Source organism: Pelodiscus sinensis, chromosome 15, assembly GCF_049634645.1.
Source record: "Pelodiscus sinensis isolate JC-2024 chromosome 15, ASM4963464v1, whole genome shotgun sequence".
Taxonomy (NCBI): Eukaryota; Metazoa; Chordata; order Testudines; family Trionychidae; genus Pelodiscus; species Pelodiscus sinensis.
The window spans coordinates 17,440,231-17,464,786 of NC_134725.1; the positions used below are offsets into that span (position 1 = coordinate 17,440,231).

General features: G+C 42.5%; 1 protein-coding gene across 1 annotated transcript in view; it reads right to left on the reverse strand.

The window, feature by feature from the left end:
• The window catches only part of PPIL2 (peptidylprolyl isomerase like 2), a 161,809-nt gene that overhangs the window by 68,920 nt on the left and 68,333 nt on the right, over positions 1 to 24,556 (reverse strand). Inside the window, exons 9-12 of the mRNA XM_075898287.1 lie at positions 17,110 to 17,185; positions 14,583 to 14,743; positions 9,794 to 9,869; positions 1,517 to 1,623 (exon numbers count right to left, since the gene is read on the reverse strand). Coding sequence (XP_075754402.1) covers positions 1,517 to 1,623; positions 9,794 to 9,869; positions 14,583 to 14,743; positions 17,110 to 17,185 — 420 coding nt within the window. The remainder of the gene's footprint in view (positions 1 to 1,516; positions 1,624 to 9,793; positions 9,870 to 14,582; positions 14,744 to 17,109; positions 17,186 to 24,556) is intronic.

The window sequence follows — 24,556 nt, forward strand, 5'->3', positions numbered from 1 at the left end:
CTCCGGATGCCTGTGGCAGAGCAGCTGGGGTGCTGCCGGTTGGTCCCGCAGCGCCGCTCTGGGCGCTACTGGTCCAACCCAGGAGCACCCCAGCTGCTCTGGTCCTGATTCAGCCGCTGCTGGTCAGTTTCAGCAGCGGCTGAATCAGGACGCCTGGGGCAGAGCAGATGGGGTGCTGCTGGGTTGGTCCAGTAGTGCCGAGGAGCGGCGCTACTGGAGCAACCCAGCAGCACCCCAGCTGCTCTGCCCCAGGCGTCCTGATTTAGCTGCTGCTGAAACTGACCAGCGCTGACTACAGGAAGCCCAAGGCAGAGTTGCTCTGCCCCAGGCTTCCTGGAATCAGCTGCTGATCAGTTTCAGCAGCAGCTGACTTGGGGACGCTTGGGGTTCTTAAGTTGATTCTGTATGTAAGTCAGAACTGGCGGTCAGTTTCAGCAGCGGCTGAATCTGGACGCCAGTTCCGACTTACATACAGATTCAACTTAAGAACAAACCTACAGTCCCTATCTTGTACGTAACCCGGGGACTGCCTGTAGTCCTATTGAAGCTAATAGTACTTCCACAGTATGTAAAGTTAAGCATGCATGCAAGTCTTGCATAACTGAGGCTTATATAACTTGTACAATGCTAAGCACATGGTGCCAAGCTCTCAGTAAGGACTATGATAATACACAAATCTTAATTTAAGATTAACATTAAATCATTTGTACATGATCAGTGCATAATTAAGTGCAGGAATTAATATTCTAGGGTTACACTTAACCCAGGCAGTTTCAAAATGCACAATAATGTTACTTACTCCATGTTGCACACATACTGTTTATCTGATTAAATGTATGGTATAATATATTACCATTTCCATCAAACTCCATTTATTTTCTATAAAGACTGTTAAGCATGTAGTCCAAAGCGCGCACACAAAATCAGTAGCAGAGCCAACAATATAATCACCACCGCTTCATTCCCCTCCCTTCTTAAAGTGGAAAAGTTCTATTCAACTGCAAATAGGAAGGGAGATATCCATTAGGGATGTAACAGAATAACCATTTAAATGGTTAACTGAAGAACATGAGCTTATCGGTTACTGTAAGGGTTATACACTGTTCCCAACCCTGCTCCCAGAGAGCTGGTTGTCACCCTGTGCTGCTGGCTCTATATCTAATTTTTCCATAGACTTCCATTAGCTGACTTTGAAGACCTTGACTAACTCTACTTTCATGTTTCTCTGCAGGGCACTAATGATGCAAAAGCCTTCTCCTCCACAGCGGATGCTATCAGAACAGCCTTTCTTTTCCTTCTCACATTCTTGAGTCTCAGAATCTCTTAGAATTTCTGATTTTAAACATAAATCCCCTCAAGCTAGATCTAACAAATACATGACCACACCAAATGTCACTGAAAATCATTTACTTACCATGCCCACTGTGAGTATACACTGTATTGTTTCACTAGTTGGAGCTCCAACCTCCATTCTATTCATAATCTAGAGTTAAAAGACAAAATCTAGGTGGCATACCATATCACAGTGCAACTCCAAGTTCAGGTCTCCTTTATTAGTGTGCAGTCGTATGTAACCTTTTTTCTTCACATATTGATATCGCACAACATCCTCCTCAATGGCAGCTGCCTCAAAACAAAGGTAAAAATTAGCACTTTTCAAATCTGTTCACTAACCTTTAGAAGTTATCTGAAAACAAAACACAAGATGCCTATTGGATGATATCGTCTCCCTGGATTTAGGTCCCTCAGATATGGTAATGTAGATATCATCAGAGGGTAATCTCACATTAATCTTCCTATGCCATACAATTTTCATTCTATACAGCCACAACTTGTCTAGAGCCAAGAAAGTGGTCTCTATTTTAAGCATCAGGTAACCCTGAATATTACACACTGTAATTTCCTGGTAATATCTCCTAATTATGGGAATTATTTTGAAACCAAACTGCTTCTTGCCAAACTTAGAAACCATGCAGGTAGTCATTAGCCAACCACAAATTGTTGACATATGAAAACCTGAATTGATGGAGTCAGGTCATTACTGAAAAGTCAAACCAAGGAGACTTATTTTGTGGCAAAGGAACTCCCTTTCAATCAATGTTTCTAGACACTCAAAATCTGTCTCCAAAGCATAGAAAAATAAAAGCAGGCAAACACACAGGAAACCATATTAAGTAAAGAAAATTACTTTGAAAAGTATGCAGCTAGAGTACTGGCTTCAGGCTTTAACTCAGTGTACTAGTTAGAGAGCAAACCTGTGGCATCTTAGAGACCAAAAAATTATTTATAAATATATATATAAATAATATATACAGCCGCTCCCCAAGTTGCGAATGGTCGAGTTACGACCATTTGCACTTGCGACCAAAGCTCCCATGGAGTGGTCATAAAGGCAGTCCCCGTGTTACAAACGCGACCCGCACTTATGAACAGCGCGGTCGTGTGTAACTCAATGGGGTCCGAATTATGAACAGCTTGAGTTACGGCCAAGTGTTTGGTTCGTAACTCGGAGAGAGGCTTTATGTACATACGCACGCACACAAATAAAATCATGAGCTTTTGTGCACACAATCCACTTCTTCAGATAAGATGATCTTGAGAAGAAGTGGATTTTGCCCACGAAAGCTCATGATATATATATATTTTTTGCTAGTCTAAGGTGTCAAGAGGACCACTCGTTTTTAAAAGTTGTTTTTAAAGTTATAGACTAACATGACTACCCCTCTCAGGGTATGTCTACACTACAAAGTTATTTTGAAATATCTTATTTCAAAATAGTTATTTTGAAACAACACATCTAGACACAAAATGCATTTTGAAATAATGTTTTGCTATTTTGAAATAGCATGTCCACACTGATAGGATGCTGAATTGCATTTAAGGCCAGCTGGAATCAGTTCTGACAGGGCATCAGGTCAGGAGTTACTTTGTGTGGCTGCTGCCTGAGGCTATCTGAGACCTGTGGTTAATGGGACCCCCTCCCGGACAGCTAGTTCTAAGGTTTCCCTGCTTGCTTGCCTACCTCGCTGAGGGACAGCAAAACATTTTTTTCTCTGCGTGCTCTGGTTGCCCTCATTCAGGACACCACAGCACTCTGCAGCATGGAGCCAGAGCTACCCCTGGGCACTCTGTTGTTTCTCCTGGGCCTTTGCTGCGAGCCTGGCAGCACATTCTGCAGGCAGTAACAGTCTCTCTGGTGTACCCCACTGCAGGCTTGTGCTTCATTCCTCCCACACGTTCTTCCACTTACCCTCCCTAACCCCCCCTTCCTGCTGTACAATCAAAGACATGTGCTTATTACAACAACGCCTCTTTATTGAGCAAAACTGGGATGGAAGGAGACTGAAACTGAGGTGAGACTGGGGAAAGAAGGTAGGAGACGGGAGGAGGGATAGGGAGGGGGAAACCTGGGAAGAGGGAGCTTGCAGGGGGAGGCAAGGAGAGGAAGGAGGAGGAGAAGCTCAGGGCTCAAGGTTGGGGGTCTCACTGGCACAACTGTCTCCCAGCACCGTAGGTGCGGGGGCCTCAGCGTCCCTGGGGGTGTGGGGAGGGTGGGGAGGAGTGGGAGCAGGAGTGGTAGCTGGGGAGGCAGCAGGGGCTGGAGCAGCAAGAGGCAGCAAGCTCTGCCCCAGAGTCAATGACCACCTGGGGATTGACCCAGGATGCGGTCCACAGCATCAAAATAGGGGCAGAGGTCTGGGTCTGCCCCTGGTTGGGAGCTGCCCCCTGTGGCCCTGGCATACACCTGCTGCAGCTCCTATATTTTTATGCAAACCTGCTCCTGGGTTCGCATGTGGCCTTTGGTGGCCAGCCCAGCAGCTATCCACCCATAGACAGTTGTGTTCCTCCATTTAGTGCACAGATGATGGACGTTCAAGGCATCCTCCCAAACCTGAATTAGGTCCCTGATCTCAGCACTGGACCAGGCAGGTGCCTGCCTTTTCCAGCCCCTGGCAGGTTCCTGGGAGCTGGCAGACTGGTCCTGGGGAGCAGTGGAGGGCTGGCTGGCACTGGCTGCCTGGATCATGCTGGGGCCACTGGGTTAGGTGCAGCAACTGCTGACTCTGGGCTGGCAGGCTTGGAGCTGGCACAGGTACTGTGGCCAGACTCTACCCCTTTAAGGGCTCTGGGGAGGGAGAGGAGTTTTCTTGGTTGTGCCCACAGTGGCCACCAGGGCACCCTGGGAAGGGCTGGAGACCCCCTATTTCAAAATAAGCGTCTACACAGCGCTTATTTCAAAATAGCAATTTTGAAATTGGCGCTATTCCTTGTGGAATGAGGTTTACCAATTTCAAAATAAGCCCTCCATTATTTCGATTTAATTTCGAAATAGCGGTTTGGCTGTGTAGACATTGGTAAAGTTATTTCGAAATAACAGCTATTATTTCAAAATAACTTTGTTGTGTAGACATACCCTTAGATTTTTGTACTAGATCTTATTTCAAATGCAAAGGAGAGCTCTTAGTCTTGGGACTGTTGAATTTGGATTAACTGCCACGTCACTTAATCAACCCTGAAATTAAAACATTCAATGCATTTTTGTTCAAGCTGGAGTACAACAGGAAAGAATTACTGTTTAAAATGCATCTTTGGCAACAAATACAACCTTGAATCGTAACAACCTTGAACCGCAAACACATTTAACCAACAAGAGGTTTTTAAGTCAAAAGACAGGAAACATTTTACACTAGGAGATCAGATTTCATACATGCATAGCTTGCATGTGTGTGCATCCTATTTTGTGGTCCATATACATAAGAAATAACCTCATAAAGTGTAGCTCAATTTCTACATATTATTCAGAACTAACGCTAAAATCAAAACTGCTACATTATTTTGGAATGAACCTACCAGCAACTGGTAAGAAAAGGGCAATGATCAGTGCCTGCCTGATGAGCTTTACCAAGTAGGTGGAGGCCAGTGCCACAACAGAGACTGATCCTGTATCAGTGGGGAAACAGATACCTGGGAGGTCACCTAGGCAACAGCAATTTGCACCAAAGCAATCTCTGACGGGGGTTGTCATGATCATGAGGGATGACCAGCAGCCTGGGGATTAAGGGGTTAACTATGTCCCTTACCTAACCAGGTAGCAGGCAGCCAGCAGAAATGTAGGTAGGAATTTCAAACTGGGACAAAGGAATTTTTGGTTTTTCCCTCCTTGCTCCCTCGGAGTTTCTCTCCAGACACTGAGGGAGACAGACATGTCTCTCTCAAAGAAAAGACTCTTCACTATCTGTAAGTAGGGTAAAGTTTAGATAAATTCGTTAGGTTTTATTTTTTTATGGTTTGGGAATGGAAAACTGATGTCTGTGCATTTAAAAATGAGGTTTCCTCTCTTTTGTAACTAAGTTTTGTTCCCCATGGGAAAATTCCCCATGACTTTATTAATTGGTGGCTCTTATCTAGCCAATCCCACTATGCTTGTAACAGGAGTCTTGTGGTGATAATACACTTTTTTTCTTTTTTATTAACCTGGTATTGGTTAATTTGCGTTTTACTTAAGGGCTGAGATTTCCCAAGTGATCTCTTTCCTGGTTTTCTTACCATAACTTGGGTGGTGGCAGTAGATTTTTATCCCCAAAATCTAGGTTTTTAAGCTTCTGGGAGGAGAGGGGGAGTTTTATACCAAAGCCTAGAAAGATAAGGTTTTGGGGTACTTTTGGGGACCCCCACTTCTGCATTTATCGTTCCAGCATGAGGAAGGAGCCTTGACGGGTATTAAGGCCATGGGGAGAAAGTGCAGCACTGGGGACCTGGGTCTTCTGACCAGACACTGAGGTTGTAGGAACAGGGTCCTCAGGCATAGGGATATCTGTAGTGTGAAGACCAGAGATGCTCCACTGCCCTATTAGGTAATCCCATGAGCTTTCCCTGGAACAGTGAGGTCTTAGTTGTGTCTGGCTCCTGGCACAGCACTGGCCAACCTCTTGGGGTCCCCTGTGCTGCTGGGAGTCAGAGACAGATCCCTAGCTTGGTGTAGTGGGGTGACTGCCCCACTTTGGAAAGAGAATTTTTAAAAGCAGTCTGAAAGGAGCTTGTGCAAACCCAGCCAATGAGAGATCAGGACATTGGCAGCCAATCAGAAGGCAACTTGCAGAGGAAGCCTTAGTATAAGGAGCTGTGGCCAGAGCAGTGCAGAGCAGGCTTGGGGAGCAGGAGAGAATCTCCAACCTTGATTCAAGGGCACAGAAGGTGCAAAGGTCACAGGGAGTGGCCCAGGTAACGGGAGCCGTCAAGGAGTGAGGAAAAAGGCAGGATATGTCTGCCACCAGAGGGTCTCTGGGTCAGGGCCCAGAGTGGTGGATGGGCCTGCCCCACCCTTGCACCGCACCAGCCTCTCTGGAGCATGTCCACTACAAACTGCAGTTTTCCCCTAGGCAAGGTGCTAGACTTTGGGGCTGCAGTTGGCACTTAGGCAGGTGTATGATTGAGGATAGTCCCAGAAGAGCGGAAAAAAAGAGTGGTGGGCACTGCTGGAGGGCAGTGTCCTGAAGTGGACACTGAAGACCAAGTGAGCGATGTGGATCCAGAACTAGAGGCTGGAGACAAGGAGAGAAAAATGGTGATGTGGTTGACACTGATCAGGAAGTAGTGCACTCAACAGATAAAGTTAGTTCTTGGTGTGACGAGCAGGAGGCGTGGTAGTAAGCAGACCCTACTACTCTTGATTAGGGAGTCTGAACACAGCAGTACTACTGTAAAGCTATAGTACAGACATGTGGCTTGACACAGGTCCTTTGCTCAAAGTTCTTTTAACCTCTGGTGCAAAGAATCCCTTCTTCTGCTGCAGCTTCTTAGGCACTGGTGAGGAGGAATGGTGCTGAGCAGGAGCCAGTGCCAGCAGGGCACTCCACATTGATATTGATGTGCTAGAAGTGGAGTCTGAATGGAACGGCTCCAACGCAGGATGAAGTGCAGCTTCCATGAGAAGGACCCTCAAGCAGAAGTTCTGCTGCTTCTGAGTACCAGAGTGAAAATTCTTACAGATCCGGCATTTCTCCTTTTTAATGGGACTCCCCAAAGCACTTCAAACAACTGTCAAAGGCATTGGCCTGTTGCATGATAAATTTGGTTTGAAATCTAGGAAACAGGGCAGAGTCCCAGCCAGAACTCTAAGTATTAGTGGTAGTTTAGTAGTCAAACTAATGGCTAATGATCAGGAGAAAAAGGTAAACAGTGAAATGGTAAAATCTGCAAAGCATCCAAAACTACTCAAGATAGTTAAGTCCAAAGCAGACTGAACAGCTTCAAAAGGATCTCACAAAATTAGGTGACTGAGCAACAAAATGGCAGATGAATGTTAATGTTGATAAATGCAAAGCAATGCATATTTGAAAACATAATCCCAACTACATGTATACAATGATGGGAACTAAATGAACTTATTATTTAAGAGTGACTTGGGAGCAATTGTGAATAATTCTCTGAAAACATCCACTCAGTGTGCAGCAGCACTCAAAAGAGCAAACAGAATGTTGGAAATTATTAAGAAAGGGAGAGAATAAAACAGAGTATCTTATTGCCTCTATATAAATCAATGGTACCCCTAACATCTTGACTACTGAATGCAAATGTTGTCACTTCATCTCAAAAAAAGATATTTTGGCATTGGAAAAAAGTTCAGAAAAGGGCAACCAAAATGAATAAGGATACAGAATGGCTTTCATATGAGGAGAGATTCATAAGATGGGGACTTTTGGAAAAAAGATGATTAAGGGGATATGATAGAGATCTATAAAAACATGGAAAAAGTGAGTAGAGAAAAATTATTTATTCCTTCCCTTAACATGAGAACTAGAGGTCACCAAATGAAATTAATAGGCATCAGGTTTAAAACAAAAACTTCTTCATGCAAAATGCAGAACTATGTAGCACTTTAAAGACTAACAAGATGGTTTATTAGATGATGAGCTTTCGTGGGCCAGACCCACTTTCTCAGATCAAATAGTGGAAGAAAATAGTCACAACCATATATACCAAAGGATACAATTTAAAAAAATGAACACATATGAAAAGGACAAATCACATTTCAGAAAAGAAGGGGGATGCGGGGGGGGGGGGAAAGGAAGGTAAGTGTCTGAGTTAATGATATTAGAGGTGGGGAAAGGTCGATGTCTGTGAGCTAATAGTATTAGAGGTGATAATTGGGGAAGCTATCATTGTAATGGGTAAGGTAGTTGGGGGTCTTTGTTCAATCCCCCCGGAGAGTGTCAAATTTTAGCATGAATGACAGTTCAGAGGATTCCCTTTCAAATGCAGATGTAAAAGGTCTTTGTAGCAGAATGCAGGTAGTTAAGTCACTGAGACAGTGTCCTTTCTGGTTGATATGGCAAGAAATTGTTTTTTCTTTGTGATCCTGTCTGATATCTGTTTTGTGGGCATTGATCCTTTGGCGAAGTGTCTGAGACGTTTGTCCAATGTACATAGCAGACGGACACTTTTGGCACATGATAGCATAAATTATATTTCTGAATGCGCAGGAATATGTGTTCTTGATCTTATAACTCACTTGGTTAGGTCCAATAATGGTATCAGCAGAATGAATATGTGGACAAAGCTGGCAACGGGGTTTGTTGCAAGGGAAGGTACCAGGGTTGGTATTAGTGTGGTATGTCCTGTGGTTGTTGGTAAGAATCATCTTGAGGTTAGGTGGTTGTCTATAGGAGACTATGGATCTGTCTCCCAGAGCCTCTTGGAGTATGGTATCCTGTTTCAGTATAGGCTGTAGTTTACTGATAATGTGTTGGACAGGTTTAAGTTGGGGGTTGTAGGTGATGACAAGTGGTGTTTTATTGTTGGTTTTCTTGGGTCTGTCTTGAAGTAGATGATTTCTAGGTATTCGTCTGGTTCTTTCAATTTGCTTTTTTATTTCTCTGGGTGGGTAGTTGAGATTTATAAATGCTTGGTAGAGATCCTGAAGCTTCTGGTCTCTGTCAGTGGGATTAGAGCAGATGCGGTTGTATCGAAGGGCTTGGCTATAGACGATGGATTGTATGGTGTGTTCTGGATGGGAGCTGGAAGCATGTAGGTAACTGTATGAGTCAGTGGGTTTTCTGTAGAGAGTGGTGTCTAATTGTCCATTGTTGATTTGTACTGTGGTGTCCAGGAAGTGGACCTCTCGTGTAGAATGGTCTAGGCTGAGGTTGATGGTGGGGTGTAGGTTGTTGAAATCTCTGTGGAATATCTCCAGTGTTTCTTGGCCATGCGTTCAGATCATAAAGATGTCATCGATGTAGCGATGTCCTGCATTTTGCTTCAGCTACACCAGACTAACACGGCTACATTTCTATTACTATTCTTCATACAATGCACAGTCAACCTGTGGAACTACTTGCCAGAGAATGCTGTGAAGAACAAGACTAACAGGGTTCAAAAAAAAAAAAAAAAAAAAGCTAGATAAATTCATGGAGGACAGGTCCATCAATGGCTATTAACCTGGATGGGCAAGAGTGGTGTTTCTAGCCTTAGTTTGTCAGCGGCTGAAAATGAGTGACAGGGAATGAATCACTCAGGAAAGTGGCACTGTCAACATATAGATACCACTAGGGCAAAAATCTCCCAAGACTGCATGCATGGGAGTTATGCACCTAGATTGTAATTGATATGAGCAAGCACTCAAAAAAGAAACCAGTGCTATAGCTACATAGACAATAAGGTTTTAAAATATCATGTACTGACTAATTAACAATGTATTCTTGCAATCCTCTCAGATGTATTTATATAGGGTGGCTCCCTTTATATCAGGATATTTGATTAACACACACTTTTAAAAGATAGGTATATACGGTACCTGCTTCATGTGTTGTTTCTGGGGCCATGGCAGTGGATGTGAAGGAAGCACTTACTTTCCCTGTAGAATAGTGAGCCTGTGCAAAAGATTAAAAATTAAGAGTTAAAATTACAAAAACTAGAAGGAAAAAATACACCATTATACCATCCTCTCCTGCATTCCTCCCATAAAGCCATCTTATTAATTTTGATGTACATACACGGTCAAATAATAAGCGACCTATATAACAGCAATAGTAGTAATAATAATAGATTTAGAGAATGGAAGCAATTAGTCAGCTATTGTCCAAGTAACTCCAGTTCTACTAATTGTTAAAAGGAGATCAGAAGTTCATCTATATATAGGGTAAAATCCTGGCCTCATGCATAAAATAGATTTTTTTTCCATTGTCTTCAGTGAAACCAGTATTTTACCCATAGATCTCCAATGCATTTAATAACAGCACTTTTCTTGCCCTAGTAGAACAAATTAGTGTTCAGTTTTAGTTTCTCATTCCCACTTGGTATTTTATATGGTGAAGACTGTCATATAAATAGTACATTTGATTTTGGTTTTTTTTTTTAAATGTTGCCAGAGTGATGTTTCCTAAAGTAAATATCACATTCTCAATGTCCTCAGAGTACTACAATGCTGGGTTCTAAAAATCTTGAAATGGTTCTGCTGAACAATACATATACTGGATATTTCAGTTAACAATTCCCACACTCAATCCACTGGAGAGAAAGAATGGGGTTTCTAAAATATGTTAGCGTGTCCAAGCATTCAGTACAGGCACTGCATGAACTTCCAAAATATTTACCAAGACAGTACACTAGTTATTTTTTCAAAATAGGCAAAACACCTATATGTAAAATAAAAGAAGTTATAGGTCTGAGTCTTCAGTCTTCAACAGCTATTAAAACACACATTTGTAAATTAAAGCTCTCAAGAAAGGTGGTCTGCATTAATTTTTTTTGTCAAGACATTGCTTGGAAAAAGCAAATGAAGCCACTCTGAATCTTACAGCATGATGTTATGGTACAGCATCTGGTATGCTGTGTTTCTTGTAGGTTTCCATATTTCGAATATTGACTTTATCAGTCGTAGAAAGCTAAATTTATTTATCTCATTATTACAAAAGTGTGTGTGTGAGTCTGTGGGGAGGGTAGCCCCCAAGGCTCATATTATCCTCGCTCCTGAGACTGCCAACATAAGCACAAGATTTGGTGATGTAGATACATGGTCAATAGAGATGTTAGCTCTTGGTTAACTGAATAGTCGAGTAACCGCATGAATTCTTATTGGTTACTCAACTATTCTATAGTCCCTAGGGGCGAGGGCCAGCAGCCAGTGCAGTCTGGCCCCACTACCAAGGATCCTCCTGCCATCCCGCAGTGTTGCATTTGTATGAGTCAGAAGCATGGGGTGCCAAGCGGGAGCTGGTTCCACAAGGGAAGCCAATTTAAAAGCCAGCTCCTTTCATGGACTGGCTCCCTGTCACTCCATGCTGTTACCCGTGGGGAAGGCAGCAGCCCCTCTCCAGGAGTGTGCATGTCTGAGCTCCCAAAATCAGCGTGAGCTGGCACTAAGTCGGGCTGCCTTCCCACCCAGCTCCTAATACGCTTTAAATGCAGAGCCATCGAGGGGGTAAGTCCCGGACTGAGCGCAAGCTAGGACTGAGCTGGGCTGCTGTGCAGCCTGCTAAAAAAATTTCTGGGGGGGGGGGGGGGGGGGGGGGGGGGGAATGCATGTAGTCAATAGCGTTAACCAATAAGTTTTTGCTATGACATACCTAATAGTTACTCAGAATTGGACTAACACCAATCAATAAATTTGATGTAGATCACAGATAGTTAGCATATGGTTACAACTTTTGGTAATTGCCAAAAGGGAAAGGGCTATTATCCCATAACCTTTAATGCCCTGAACCTTTCTGCCCTCCCTAAAATGAAAGCTTTTGTACCAAATATATGACAGGTGTGGGTCTCTGCAAGTAAGGGACAGAGAGGAGGGGAAAGAAAGGGGGAATTAAAAAATGTTTAACAAGGAGTTACAAGACTTGAGAAGCACGTATCAAACACAGCATAAATCACACAGAGCCATTATGATCATAATTCACTAGTTCTGCTGTCTTGCCAATATAATCAGCAAAAGAACAACACTGAATCTTTTATCTCAGAAGGAAGCACTATCAAAAAGAGTAGAATGAAAATTTTAAGATAACAGGGTCACACTATATTAAACACATTTTTAAACAACACTAAAAACTTGTTGCAAAACTATAAGTGAAGTTTTGATATAGAGTTTAACTGTCTCTTCATTTTGTTTAAAAGTTATATTTCATCTCCTTTATCTACCACTTTCAATTATACAAATATCTTCCCCTTTTCTTAATAGTTGCTAAACTAAATGACAAGATCTGACATGTTGCTATGTTACGTGGCACAGTCTGCATTCTCTATCTTCTAAAAAGGGACAGCAAGTTTTAATAATGCTATAGCAAACATACATAGACTTTTCTGATTCCTCGTCTGCAGATGCACCACTGCTGCAGTTTTAAGGTTGTCTGATACTGTTGCGATAAAATTATATAAAGGCTTTTCATTGTTAGCTTGTGCAATATTAACCAAGATAAAAAGAATTATATTTCCTTAATTAAAATATTACCACTTACTTACTAGGAGCACATAAATGTCTTCTGTTTCCTATCTGAAGCAGGCTTTTTCCTCTAGTACTTATAAAAAGAGAGGCACTATGAAGTGGTATTTTTCCATCTGTCACCTATAACATTTTCACTGATGAATTTCTACTTAAAGCTGTTCAGACATTGGACACAAGGGGCTTATTGCTTCCACATCAATTTATTTTAATACATTATCAGGCAAGGGTTTTTATTATTGTGCATTATTTTTATATCCATAGCTGGAGATATAAAAGGAGGACTGCTGGCAAGACTTCTGCGTAAGTGAAATTAAGGCCTAGTAAACATATGGAGGGGCTTTGGGAATACCCAGAGCGACACCTCATCGGCCACTGTCACATGGCTCCTGATATCTGTTTATAGCCTTGTTTCTGAATAAATGGAACTTCACTCATGGATCCTAAATTGAGTTAAAAACACAAATACAAGACCAATAAGTAATGCCACATAGGTCATTTATATATTTACTAGATGGAGTTACCCAGCGTTGCTCAGAAAACCGGAAGAACAAAATGTAGAAAAACAGTAGTCCATTATATTTTTTTGAATGGCAGAAAAAAAAAGTTGCACTGATTTCTATAGGGATTAAAATATAGGTCTGCGTCATCCCCGGGGAAAGGGGATGCGACTCCGGGTGGAGGGGACATTACACGCGGGAGGGGTGCCCCAGCTCGCGGCGGCGGCTGCAGGTGCTGCGGGGGACAGGGCAGATGCTGAGGTGCTGTGCGCATGGGGGTCGGGGCACTGCATGCTGGCGTGGGGGGGTGGGTTGCTTATGTAACCTTGTGGGCAGGAGAAGGTGAGTCCCAGAGGGTACTCGGGGACGCAGGCGACGGGCACAGGACCTAGGGTGGGTGGAGCGGACCCTGCAGCGCAGTGTGGCGAGTTACTTTTTAATTTTTACAACTTGAGCTTGGGCATGATTGGGTCCAAGAGTATCTTAAAACCTTCTTCTGGGTGAAAGATTATCCCATGCAAAGTTTGGTTGCGGTAGCTCTTATAGTGTCCAAGTTATTAGAGCACAAACATTCTCCTTTATATGTTAGATTAAATACATCTATAGCTCTCAAAGCATTTTACAGAGGTAATTATTATCCTCATTTTACAAAGGGGAAAAGGAGGCACACAAGTGAAGCATCTTGCCCAAGATCAGCCACTGAAATTAGTGGCAGTGCTGGGTATAGAATCCTGGTTTTCTGCATGTTCTGCCTCAAACTATACAGCCTCATCAAAAGCCAATCAAGCTTTGCCAGTTCTACCAACTGACATTCTGTTCCTGTGACATGTAGACAGTTTACATTCCATTTCATCCCATCTTTTCCCCTAAATATGTTTTTTTTAATTGTGTAATTGCCTGAATAGGAACCAACATGGCAAGTCAAATCCAAGCCTTGCAGCTTCTCATATCTTGGGATTCATCATCCATCTAAATTCCCACTCCCCTTTTTTTAAATCATGTGGCATACTCCTACTAACTGATACTCAAACAGTGGTCATCTAAGCACAGGGACACGCACAATCCCAGTAGACACTGATGCAAACATTCAATATGCAGACTTATTTCTCAACAACTATGAGCACACAGTAATATGCATCAGCTAAGGGCACCTTTTACAACAGTCCATTAAAAATACTGTGAAGAAGAAATGTTGAATCTGTTTCTGGTGATTTATATATATATGTCCATATCAAGTATGATTCACTCACATTGCCCTTAAGCTGTATTTCTTCTGCCAATGACACAATATTGCAAAGCAAGGAATTACAAGCTGGAAGAAAAAGCCTTTATCACCTAACTCGCACCATGGCAATCACAATCTAAATTTAAAGGGCACTTATCTCTTATCACACCTGATTTCAAACATATTTTAGGTACATTTACAAATATTTCACAAAATGAAATCCACTGACATACACAGCCCACTGCATTTTTAAAGAATTGTAATATAATTTAGTTACACCTTTCTCATTGCTGCTGATGTATGATAGGTTCCCAAGCATCAGTAAACAGCAACATCTGTTCAGATGGTTATATGGCTATTATACTGAAAAACAGCCTTTACCACTCTTGAGAAATAGAATTAGTGTCTACTAAAAAAATCAACTTACTGCATTCAGCTTATCAACTTTTCTCTTTTCTGGGGCCTTCATTGTAGCCGCTAGAATATCATCTCCTTTGAATTCTTTATACAGCTCCAGTAAAGTCTCTCGGGTCTCTGCGTTTGTATTTTTCAGATAGTAAGATGGATCCAATTTTGCTTTTTCTTCATCTATTAGACAATATTAAATCATTTTCAGTTAAAAACAAACTCTGTACCTCAAAATCATCAACTTAACAGGGCCATACAGTTCTCTCACCAACAGAAATTCCTCCAGTAAATATTACCTTCCCTACCTTGTGACTCTATATAGAAGATGAAGAAATCTTTTCCATGGAAATAGCCATAAAATTTCCATCTTGTAGAAGTGATTATGATGAATGAGTGAGCACTAAGACACCATGTGAAAACAGTGCAACCCAGGTATGGTGAGACTGTTTACTGGACATGCATTATAAAAGATCTTGATTTTATATTCTTTACTATTGAAGGATTCTTTAGAACAACTGGAAGCTACCTAAACTCTTGTAAAACAATTTAAACCACTTATATGGAATACTAAAGACAGACAATATTTTTGAATACACAATGAGAAAAAAAAAGCTCCAAAACAAACAAAACAATAACAACAAAGCCTCTGCCCTTTGTCCCCTCAGCAAATAAAAATGATCATAATTATGGCTCATAATTCCCAAGATAAGTGATCTCATGGTACAGAAGCATTTTTAAAAAGTGACACAAAGACACACCTGGGTTCTGCCCTGGCATAGCTCTAAGTATTTGTCAGCAAAAAATAGGACAGCTAAGGTGTGTAGCCAGGAGTGGAGCCGGGTTGTGCTCCCTTCCTATACCCAATGGGCATTGGTCTGGGCCTCAGCCATGTGTCCCCTCTGGCAAAGAGCCTGCCCCACAGTTTGTGGACCTCTAGTCTATTTAATGATAAGCATGATCAGGTCTTACTCTGTTTCTAGAACAGGAGTGAGCAATAATTTTAGAAGGAGGGAGGGATCTCTTCACAAATTTCAGAAGTGGCCACAGGCTGATCCGAAAGGGGCAGTGCCTCAGGCAGAAGGAGCAGGGCTGAGAACTACCCTGCTGAGTACAGTGACTTTATTTTATGAACCAGCTGCAGCTAGTCAGAACAATTTAATTTAAATTATGAAACAGATTAAGTATTTTAACTCTCCGTTAGTCAACCTTTATTTTAAATCAAGTAAAATATATCCAACACAAAAGGTTTCAATGTTTTCTTTATTATGGGAGAGTTGGGAACATTTTTTGGGTCTGGGGTTGCTGACCCCCCCAAAAAAGAAAAATCAGTTGGGGACCACATAAGTGAGAAGCAAAGAACTCATCCAAAAACCCCCAATGCACACTACTGTGGCCCCAACTGAGACACCTCACTCCTCTGGTGCCCCAACCTCATGGGGTGAAGGGAAGGGAAGGGAAAGGGGGACTGAGGTTCAGGGCTTCCCAGAGACCAGATTTACTTTTCTGGGGTTCTGGAGTTAGTGCATTTAATGTAACTCCTTAGGCTCTGAGGTAGGGACAAAAATGAGGGATACGGTGCGTGAAACATGGTTGCCAGCAAGTAGGATAGGGATGAGGCACAGGATCTGGGAGGGAGCTGGAGTGCAGAAGCAGGCTAGTAGTAGGTTGTCTGTCCAGGTGGAGGGAACAGGAACAAGGGAGGGTGCAGTATGAGGCCAGGCAAGAAGGTGCAAGAACAAGCGAGGTGTCAGCGCAAGCTCGGGATGCTACGTCTTGGAGGGGAGGAGGAGGGAAGTGACATGTATGGGATGGGGAGGTCTGGACATGAGAGGAAACCATACCTTGCTTTGTGCTCTCTTGCAGCAATGGCTGCAGCCATGAGGTCCCGGTCCCTGGAGATAGGCCCTGTTGCCACATGCAGTCCCGGAGGCCAAAGACACCGCTGCCGCAGCACTGCAGCCATGTGGCTTGGAGCAGGCCCCAGTGGCACCACAGGCACACTGCCCGAGGATGCTCCAGAGGCACCGCAGCCAGTCAGCCTGGGGCTGTTCAAGAGGAGCTGCTACCGCGTCCTGGGGCCGCCCCTGGAGGTGCTGTGGCAGCGGCGTCTCCAGCCTTCGGGGCTAGCCCAAGGACGCGTGACTGTGGAAGCAGCCTTTCTGGGGCTGGTCCTGTTGAGGAGCCTTAGCCCCAGCGGTGCCTCCTCTCCAATGGCAGCATGGGGGCAGAGGGGCAGGGCCGAGCTCCTTCCCCCTGGGGGGGGGGGTGGGGCCTGTAATTAGGGGGTTGGGCCTGTAATTGCGTCACGAGCTGGATCAAAGCCCAAGGCAGGCCAGATCTGGCCTGCTGAGAGGCTTTTGCCCACCCGTTCTAGAATATCTAGAACTACAGGTCCCAAACTCAGCTGGAGTGTCTAGGAAGCGCTGCATAACATTTCATAAGCCAACCATCCAGTGTCGTCTTTTTTTGAAAAATTCCTCAAATTATTCTTTCTGTTTGTATATCACAGTTAGAGTTTCCTCAGCCAAACTTTAGTTCATCCTTACCTGGGTCTGTTACTTTTAAGTTGTTTTTAACATGGAAGAAATTGGAGACATTAAATTTATCCAGATTGGTTGGATCCTGGAAAAAAAAAAAGTATAAGTCTTTTCAATGGAAAAGTAACAGTGGGTCATAGTGAGAGACTAGAAAATACTGAACTAAAGCTGACAGAGACAAAAGTTCAGGTAAACTATGGAAAAAACTATTGATATAACAACATCTAAAAGAGTAAAAATTCCCGGTTATATTCATTATATTATTGAAATTTAGTGTTGTGTTAAATAGTAAATACAAACCATATACTGATATAAGGTTTAAGAACTGGCTGGGTTCAGATAACTAATCACAGCTCGCAAAGATACTGTATGAGATTCGAATTCTAAACTAGGATTAGCTTTCCAGAACATTTGGCAAATGAGATCTCTAGCAGTGATGGGACAGATTATTTAAGTTATTTAGACATCTATAGATGGAGATAGGTGCCTACTGGAATTTTCAAAAATACCTAGGTACTTGTCTGCTTATTTAGGCCACTTTGAAAATAACTTTACAAAAATTGGCCCAAGGAGGATAAAGCAACAATACAATAAAAATGATTTATTCATTTTTAAATGAAAAATTTAACATTTTACACAGGCATTATAACTGATTGTCCATACAGTGCGATTCATGCTGTACATAGGCATTCTGAGGTTCATTTAACACAAACTAATTAAGCGGCCTTCAGATCCATATGAATCCTGTTGATCATGCAACACATTTTTTCCACAATTTTAGAAAATATTCACTTTCATTATACACTTTTCATATCCAAAATAACACAAGACTTCTTTTAAAACAGCAGGGAGTTTGATCATAGCAGCACACAGATTATGCAGTCCAAGTAAACCTCAACTATTTGCTCTACAAGACATACAGTGTGAGACATCAGAAACTGTCTTTTGAGAGCACACAATCTGATGGCTGTTTGTCAGAGCTGTTCCCCACTCAGGCACTCTGAGTGCAGAAGATGGGGGTGGGGGGCCCACAAAAGACCTTAAATACCTTGCCTCTATTAGGCCCTGCATACAAAAAATCATGCTTTACAGATTTACTGACTTTGGAGGGTAGCTGTCACCACCAAGTAAAACAAGCCTCTTTCTTCTTGAACCCAGAAAGAAAGCACTTGGACTTCCTTGCCCAGGAGTACCCCAAGCTCCTCTGCCACAAGAGAGCTTGAAAAAAGAAGGTGCGCGTTAGGTGTTACAGAGCAACTGAGCAAAACAAATGAAAACACAGAGAACATCTCTGGGTACTCTTAGATAGCAAATGAGGGAGGCAAGACAGATTCCCACCAGGAAATTTAACCAAACAACCAAAACAAAGAAAAATGCTCTGACTGCAACTAAATACACATTTTCCCTTTATTTACTCCTAATCCCTTCCTGTTCAGTCCACTTCCATGCCTCAAATTCCTTAGAGGCATGGCAGTCCTACCTGGGTTGAAGTCATTCTGGCTATGTCTACACTTGCGGCTTCTTGCGCAAGCAATATGCAAATGAGGCTAAGCGTGGAATATCGCCAAGCCTCATTTGCATACCAATGAGCCACCATTTTTTTTAGAAGAGGCTTTTGCGCAAGAAGGAGCATCTACACTATCCCTTCTTGTGCAAGAAAAACCCTCTTGCACAACGCCGTTCTTCCTGAAAAGTAATAGTCCAGAGGGCTAGCCTTATTTCTGCTACTAGCTGCAAGACAGGAAGCAAATCCTTTTGACTTTTTCTTACCAATAAAAACACGCCACACACACACACAAAGGCCATGAGCATTAATCAACAACAAAAAATCCAATGCCCTACTAGATGTGGATCCATGTAGCTTCCTGTACAATTTTCTTGACCTTTAGTTAAAGCAGTTAAAACAGGGGCATGCTGACTAGAAAAGCAGCTTTCACACTAGTATCACTTAATAATCCTGAATCTTTTCTCCTAATGATTATCCCTTCTCCCCCCCCCCCCCCCCAACGGCTTGCTCCTTGTAAACTCATCAATAGAGCAAAGAGGTCACATCACATCAGGATATCTAATTATTCCAGGAAATTGTATTTTATAGAAAATAAAGAGTTGTAAAGGATTTGGGGGGGGGGGGGAGGGAGAGATACAAAATCAAATTTTCAAAATAATACTGCAGAATACTAGGCTAGTGACTAATATACTGATATGAATGTGAATAGTATAACAATTTAAGAAAACATCAGAAAACTACGACCCGACTTAAACGGCGTAAGTTCTGAACACCTGGTTGTAACTCAATTTGGTCATAAGTCAGAAATACCTTTAAACGCACTGCCCAGGCTGTTCGAAAAACTTGACGTACATGGTTCTCAACTCGAAATTATTATAATGGAGTTAATGAGAGGATGGTCGTAAATTGGTGTGTTTGTAAGTTGGGGAGTGGCTGTATTCAAATAATTATTTTCTATTAGAAAGTTCTCAAGATTCCATCTGTCACATAAAAGTCATATTGGGTCCTGCAGCTTAGCAGGCATGGGATGGAAGTTTCCATCCCTTCTGTACCCAGCTTAGCATAGCCTGGGACCCTGCAAGCCCAAAAAACAACTGGACATTATCAGCTTTAACCCATGCCTTGAGCTGGGAAACTACTAAGCAGTAAACAAGTTTGACCTCGGTCTCAGCTCATGAAAGTGATAAGAATGGTGTTGAGCCAGTTATGTGCACACCCAGTAAACAACTGTAGTATAACTAGTATAGGGAGTTGTGCGCCCACTGAGTCTTATCAGAGACTTAGACCTTGAAGGGTGCTCTGGGATCCCCCCAGCTGGAGCCACGTCCACTGTGGCCTGGTGCATGGTATCTGGAATGGGACTCCCCGCAGACTGAAGGGGTGTAAGCATGTCCAAGTGCCTATTACTCTTTTATGCATTGCTCTATCTGTGCTTATTGACATATTACTTTGCAGTAGCAGTGTGACCATCTGGCAGAATTAAGCCTGTAATAGACGTAGTGAGATTAATAAAAGCAACTATCCCTAATTTACTCTGTCTTGAAGCGAATCCACAACCCTGTTGGGCCCTGCCCCTGTGAGTTGATACCATCTCTACTAAGTCAATAGTTAATACAGCAGAGCTGTGGCTTCGCCTCTCATTAAATGATACAATTATGCCTTTCATTCATTCCTGAAATCGTATGCCTCCGTTGGTGAATAAACCTTTAGTTTTATGGCGGACAGTAAAACCAAAAGACATTTATGAAATTATCCTGCATGAGTCCATACCCTAATGATGACCCACTGACTTGCTGCTCCTCCCACTCCCAAATCACTTCCCATTATTTTTCAGTTCCACTTCAGCAACTAGGACGTAGCCCCATGACCTCACGTATAAATTATTTTGGCATTTTGCATCAACTATTCAACTAGCTGATAGGGCATCTCCACCTTTGAAGTGTAGCGACAGTCCTCAGGCTGTCGCTACACTTAAAAGGCGCAAGTGTCATGTGGAGCCCAGGGTCAGTTGGGGACTCCCCACTGATCCCAGGCTCTGTGCAGTGCTGCTGCTTTGAAACACCACAGGAGCCAGGCTCCTCCCGGTGTTTCAAGGCAGCAACGCCAGGTGGAGCCCGGGGTCTGGCCCCAGGCTCCACGCGGTCCTGCTGCTTTGAAGTACTCCCTTCACTTCCCCCCCGTTGCGGGGGGGGGGGGAAAGAGGGGAGAGCGAGTAGTCAACTAGTCCTTCATATTCCTATTTTAAGAGCAGCTTAGACAGCCCCCTGTCAGAGATGACAGACTGTGCTTGATCCTGCCATGAGGGCAGGGGACTAGACTCGATGACCACTTGAGGCTCCTTCCAGTTCTAGTATTCTATGATCCTGTTTAATTTAACAAATTACTAACAGTTAGAATTTACCTGATGCCAGCTGTCACAATTTTGTCAAAAGTCTCATAATAGTTTATGCTTTTCTTAAAGACCTTTGATTAAGTGAGAATCAGTTTTTTGTTTTTAAAGACTCTAGCCCTCATGACTGTGGAATACAAGCTTAAAAATGTGACTCAAGTATTTCCTAGAGACGTAAAACCCAGAAAGTAAAAATCCCCACCCATTTTTTAAAAAAGCATAATGATTTACATGCTCTGAATCATGATTTTTAATACCTGGTGTTGGCAGTACTTGTGTGTCGTAGTAGATAGCACTAGATTAATGGAATTTAGAGATTAAACAAACATACAGAGGGGCCTAAGTTAAGACATATAAGAGTTATTGGGAAGTTTTGCTAATGACTAAAGGAGTAAGATCAGTCTCCCAAGAACTCTCACTTGTTACACACACCTTGAAAACTGTTATTGGGGAGAACGCAGCCAGCCTGGTTAGGAATTCTTCTGCACAAGCTGTGAAGTGGCTTCAGAGTTGCTTCACAGTGGTTACTCCAACACAGAAGCTGGACTAATCTCCATGCAACTGATTAATGGAGAGAAAATTCACACACAGCAGTAGATCATCTGGACCCAATCATTCCCTACTCCAGGCATGTAAAACTGGCGTTTGGAGGGCCGCATGCGGCCTGATGGAAATTTTTTGCGGCCCCCAGAAGATTTTTATAGAAGAATGAAGTGCGGCCCGCTGGCCACTCGGAGCACATGGCCAAGTGCCTGCTCACAGCAAGCAAGGGCTGCTCTATGCACGCGCTCATGGCTGGCTGGGTGCTCTGCGCTGGGTGCTCCAGCAGGTGCTCACAGCTGGCTCCCCGCCCCAGCACCTCAGATGGCAACATTGACTCTGGGACCCAGGTATTAGGTGGGGAGGGGAGGAGCTAGGAGAGCCTGGCTCTGGGGAAAAGGGGAGGCATTAGGTTGGGGGGGCCTGGCTCTGGGGGAGTGGAGGGGGATTGGGTTAAAATGGGGGTTGGGCAGTGCCTGGCTCTGGGGGAGAGGAAAGGGTTATTTTGTTAATATTTTGTTTTATTTATTTATTCCCAAATAAAATCACAAAATGTATATTAAATTGATATCAATAAATGTGTCAAGTTTTGGCAATTTTTGTATGAATAATTATATCTTTATGCAAAATCTCAGTTATAAAGAATGTGAAAATTTTCACAGAAGCCTGTTCTATTTGATTAACCATGGTCTATACTTGTTTTTATTTCAACAAAACAAGTTATATATCACATACAAAATTTAAATACCTTAAATGTATATTTAAATTTAAAATTATGTAAAATGAATTTAAAAATTATTTAATGAGCAAATAATTTTACACATAAAATTATTGTAATATTATAAAATATTCCTAAAACATAATTTATAATAATAAATAACTACAACTTTCCGACAAAGTACATTTTTCTTTGGTGGCCCTAGGATTGCCTTGTAACTGGTATTGGTGCCTTCAACCCTTTTTTTGGGGGCTCGACATCTGGGAACCCTAAGTATCAGTTTTCATTTGTGCGGCCCCTCAGCAGGCTTTGAGTTTGACATGCCTGTCCTACTCCATACCACTGGAAGCTCAACGAGTGGTGTGTCCCTATGACCTCACTCCTGAATCCAGCTCCTTCCCTACTTTATACAGCTACTGTGCACCCCTCCTCAGTGCCAAGGAACCCCTCCTCCACATCCAGAGTTTGTTTTGCCCTTTCGACAAACAGAAGAGCAAATGGAAAATGGCTGAATATCAACACAAGGCTCAGCTATCGCCAACTTTATTCATTAGTTACATTTCTTGTAACTAACACCAATAGTGTTCAACAACTTGTCAGGATACATGTCTTGTTTAGAGCTTATTAGGCTGCACAGCAACACTCAATAAAATATACAGCAAAACATATATACTTTATTTTTTAAATGGCTGCAAACGTAGCTGCCACTGTATGTTTTATACCCTGATTTTTCTTTTCTAGTCACTTCGCCTGAGATAACACCATTCCATTATATTCTGTGGTTCGAGGCACTGGGGATTAAATTCATTCACCTTTCTAACACTTTTTACTGGGCCCATTCAGCTCTGGAAGCATTTGACTTTCACAAGCAGAGCTGTGATAGGAACCTCAGATCTCCCAGTGCCGAAGAACACATGCTAGTAGAAATTGCTTTCCATCACAGATATTCTTAACTACTCAAACCTATAAATTAACATTCAATAACCACATAGGTCCATAAAGAATCAGTTTTGACAGGTGAACTTGATTGCTTTGACAGAATCTCAAAATTAGAGTCTAGAGAGACTCCAGTATGGGGCATATACTGGGATTTAATATGGACACAAAATCTTACTTGAATAATTAATACAAATTGTCTAGTATAGAGATATTGACACACACATTGAAAACTAAATGACTGTAGAAGAAAAGTATAACAGCAGTATATTGAATGAGGTAGTGGAATAAAGATCTCCTATGGCAATTGTTCCAAAACTTCTTTATATGGTGGACCAGCAAACCCATTCAAACTTTTGATGGACCAGTTACATTTTATTTGCATATTATGCAAATCATTTGCATATTTGCATAAAATCATTAAGATCAGAGTTTGCAGATATCTACAACACTAAAAAAAATTGTTAAAAAAATCGTCTCTTTTCTTATCTGTAAACATTAACACCTATGTAAACTTTGTTTGAAATGTAATTATGCATATGGCATGAGCAAAACCTCTTGCTCCAGTATTCAAAAGCAGCCTAAAAGCTTTTAATCCACCAGAAATTTTGGCACCTCCCCATTATGTCAACTAGTTGACTATATGATAAGCAAATGCTTATTAAATAGTCAGTCAACTAGTTGATTCCCCCTTGCCTTGCTACTTCTATCAGATGGAGGCAGGAAAGAAAGGGGTACTTCAAAGCGGCAGCACCACACAGCTGAGCCAGGGATCAGCTGTGCAGCGCTGCCCCTTTGAAATGCTGATTACTCCCCAGCTGACCCCGGGTTCTGGGGAAATGCCATGAGGAGCCTGGGAACAGCTGGGGAATCCCCAGCTGACCTTGGGCTCCATGAAGGTGCTGTGGCTTTGAAATGCACAAGAGCCCCCGCTGGGGACTCTTGTACATTTCAAAGCAGGCATGCCCGCATGCAGCCCAGACTCAGAGGGACTTCCGGCTGGCTCAGGGCTGCACATGGAGTTCCTTATTTCTCCTTTAAAATGTACAAGAGCCCCAACTGAAATTCCATCGACTACTCAACTAGTTAATTAACCACAATTTAACATCCTTACTCCCCTTACAGCAGCAGTCTGCAAAGTTTTCAAACCAAAGAGCCAAACAACATCAAAATTCAGAACAAGTGGTCAACAAAAAGCCATATCAGAATGCCCATTTGTATAACTGAAAATGTACAATGTATTATTATTGATAACTGACATGATTGGTAATAGCATACATAAACATTGTATTCACACACTTAATCTAATGGGACGACTTCTGCTGCATCTTTTCACACATTCCTTTGAAGTTTACAGCCCCAGCCT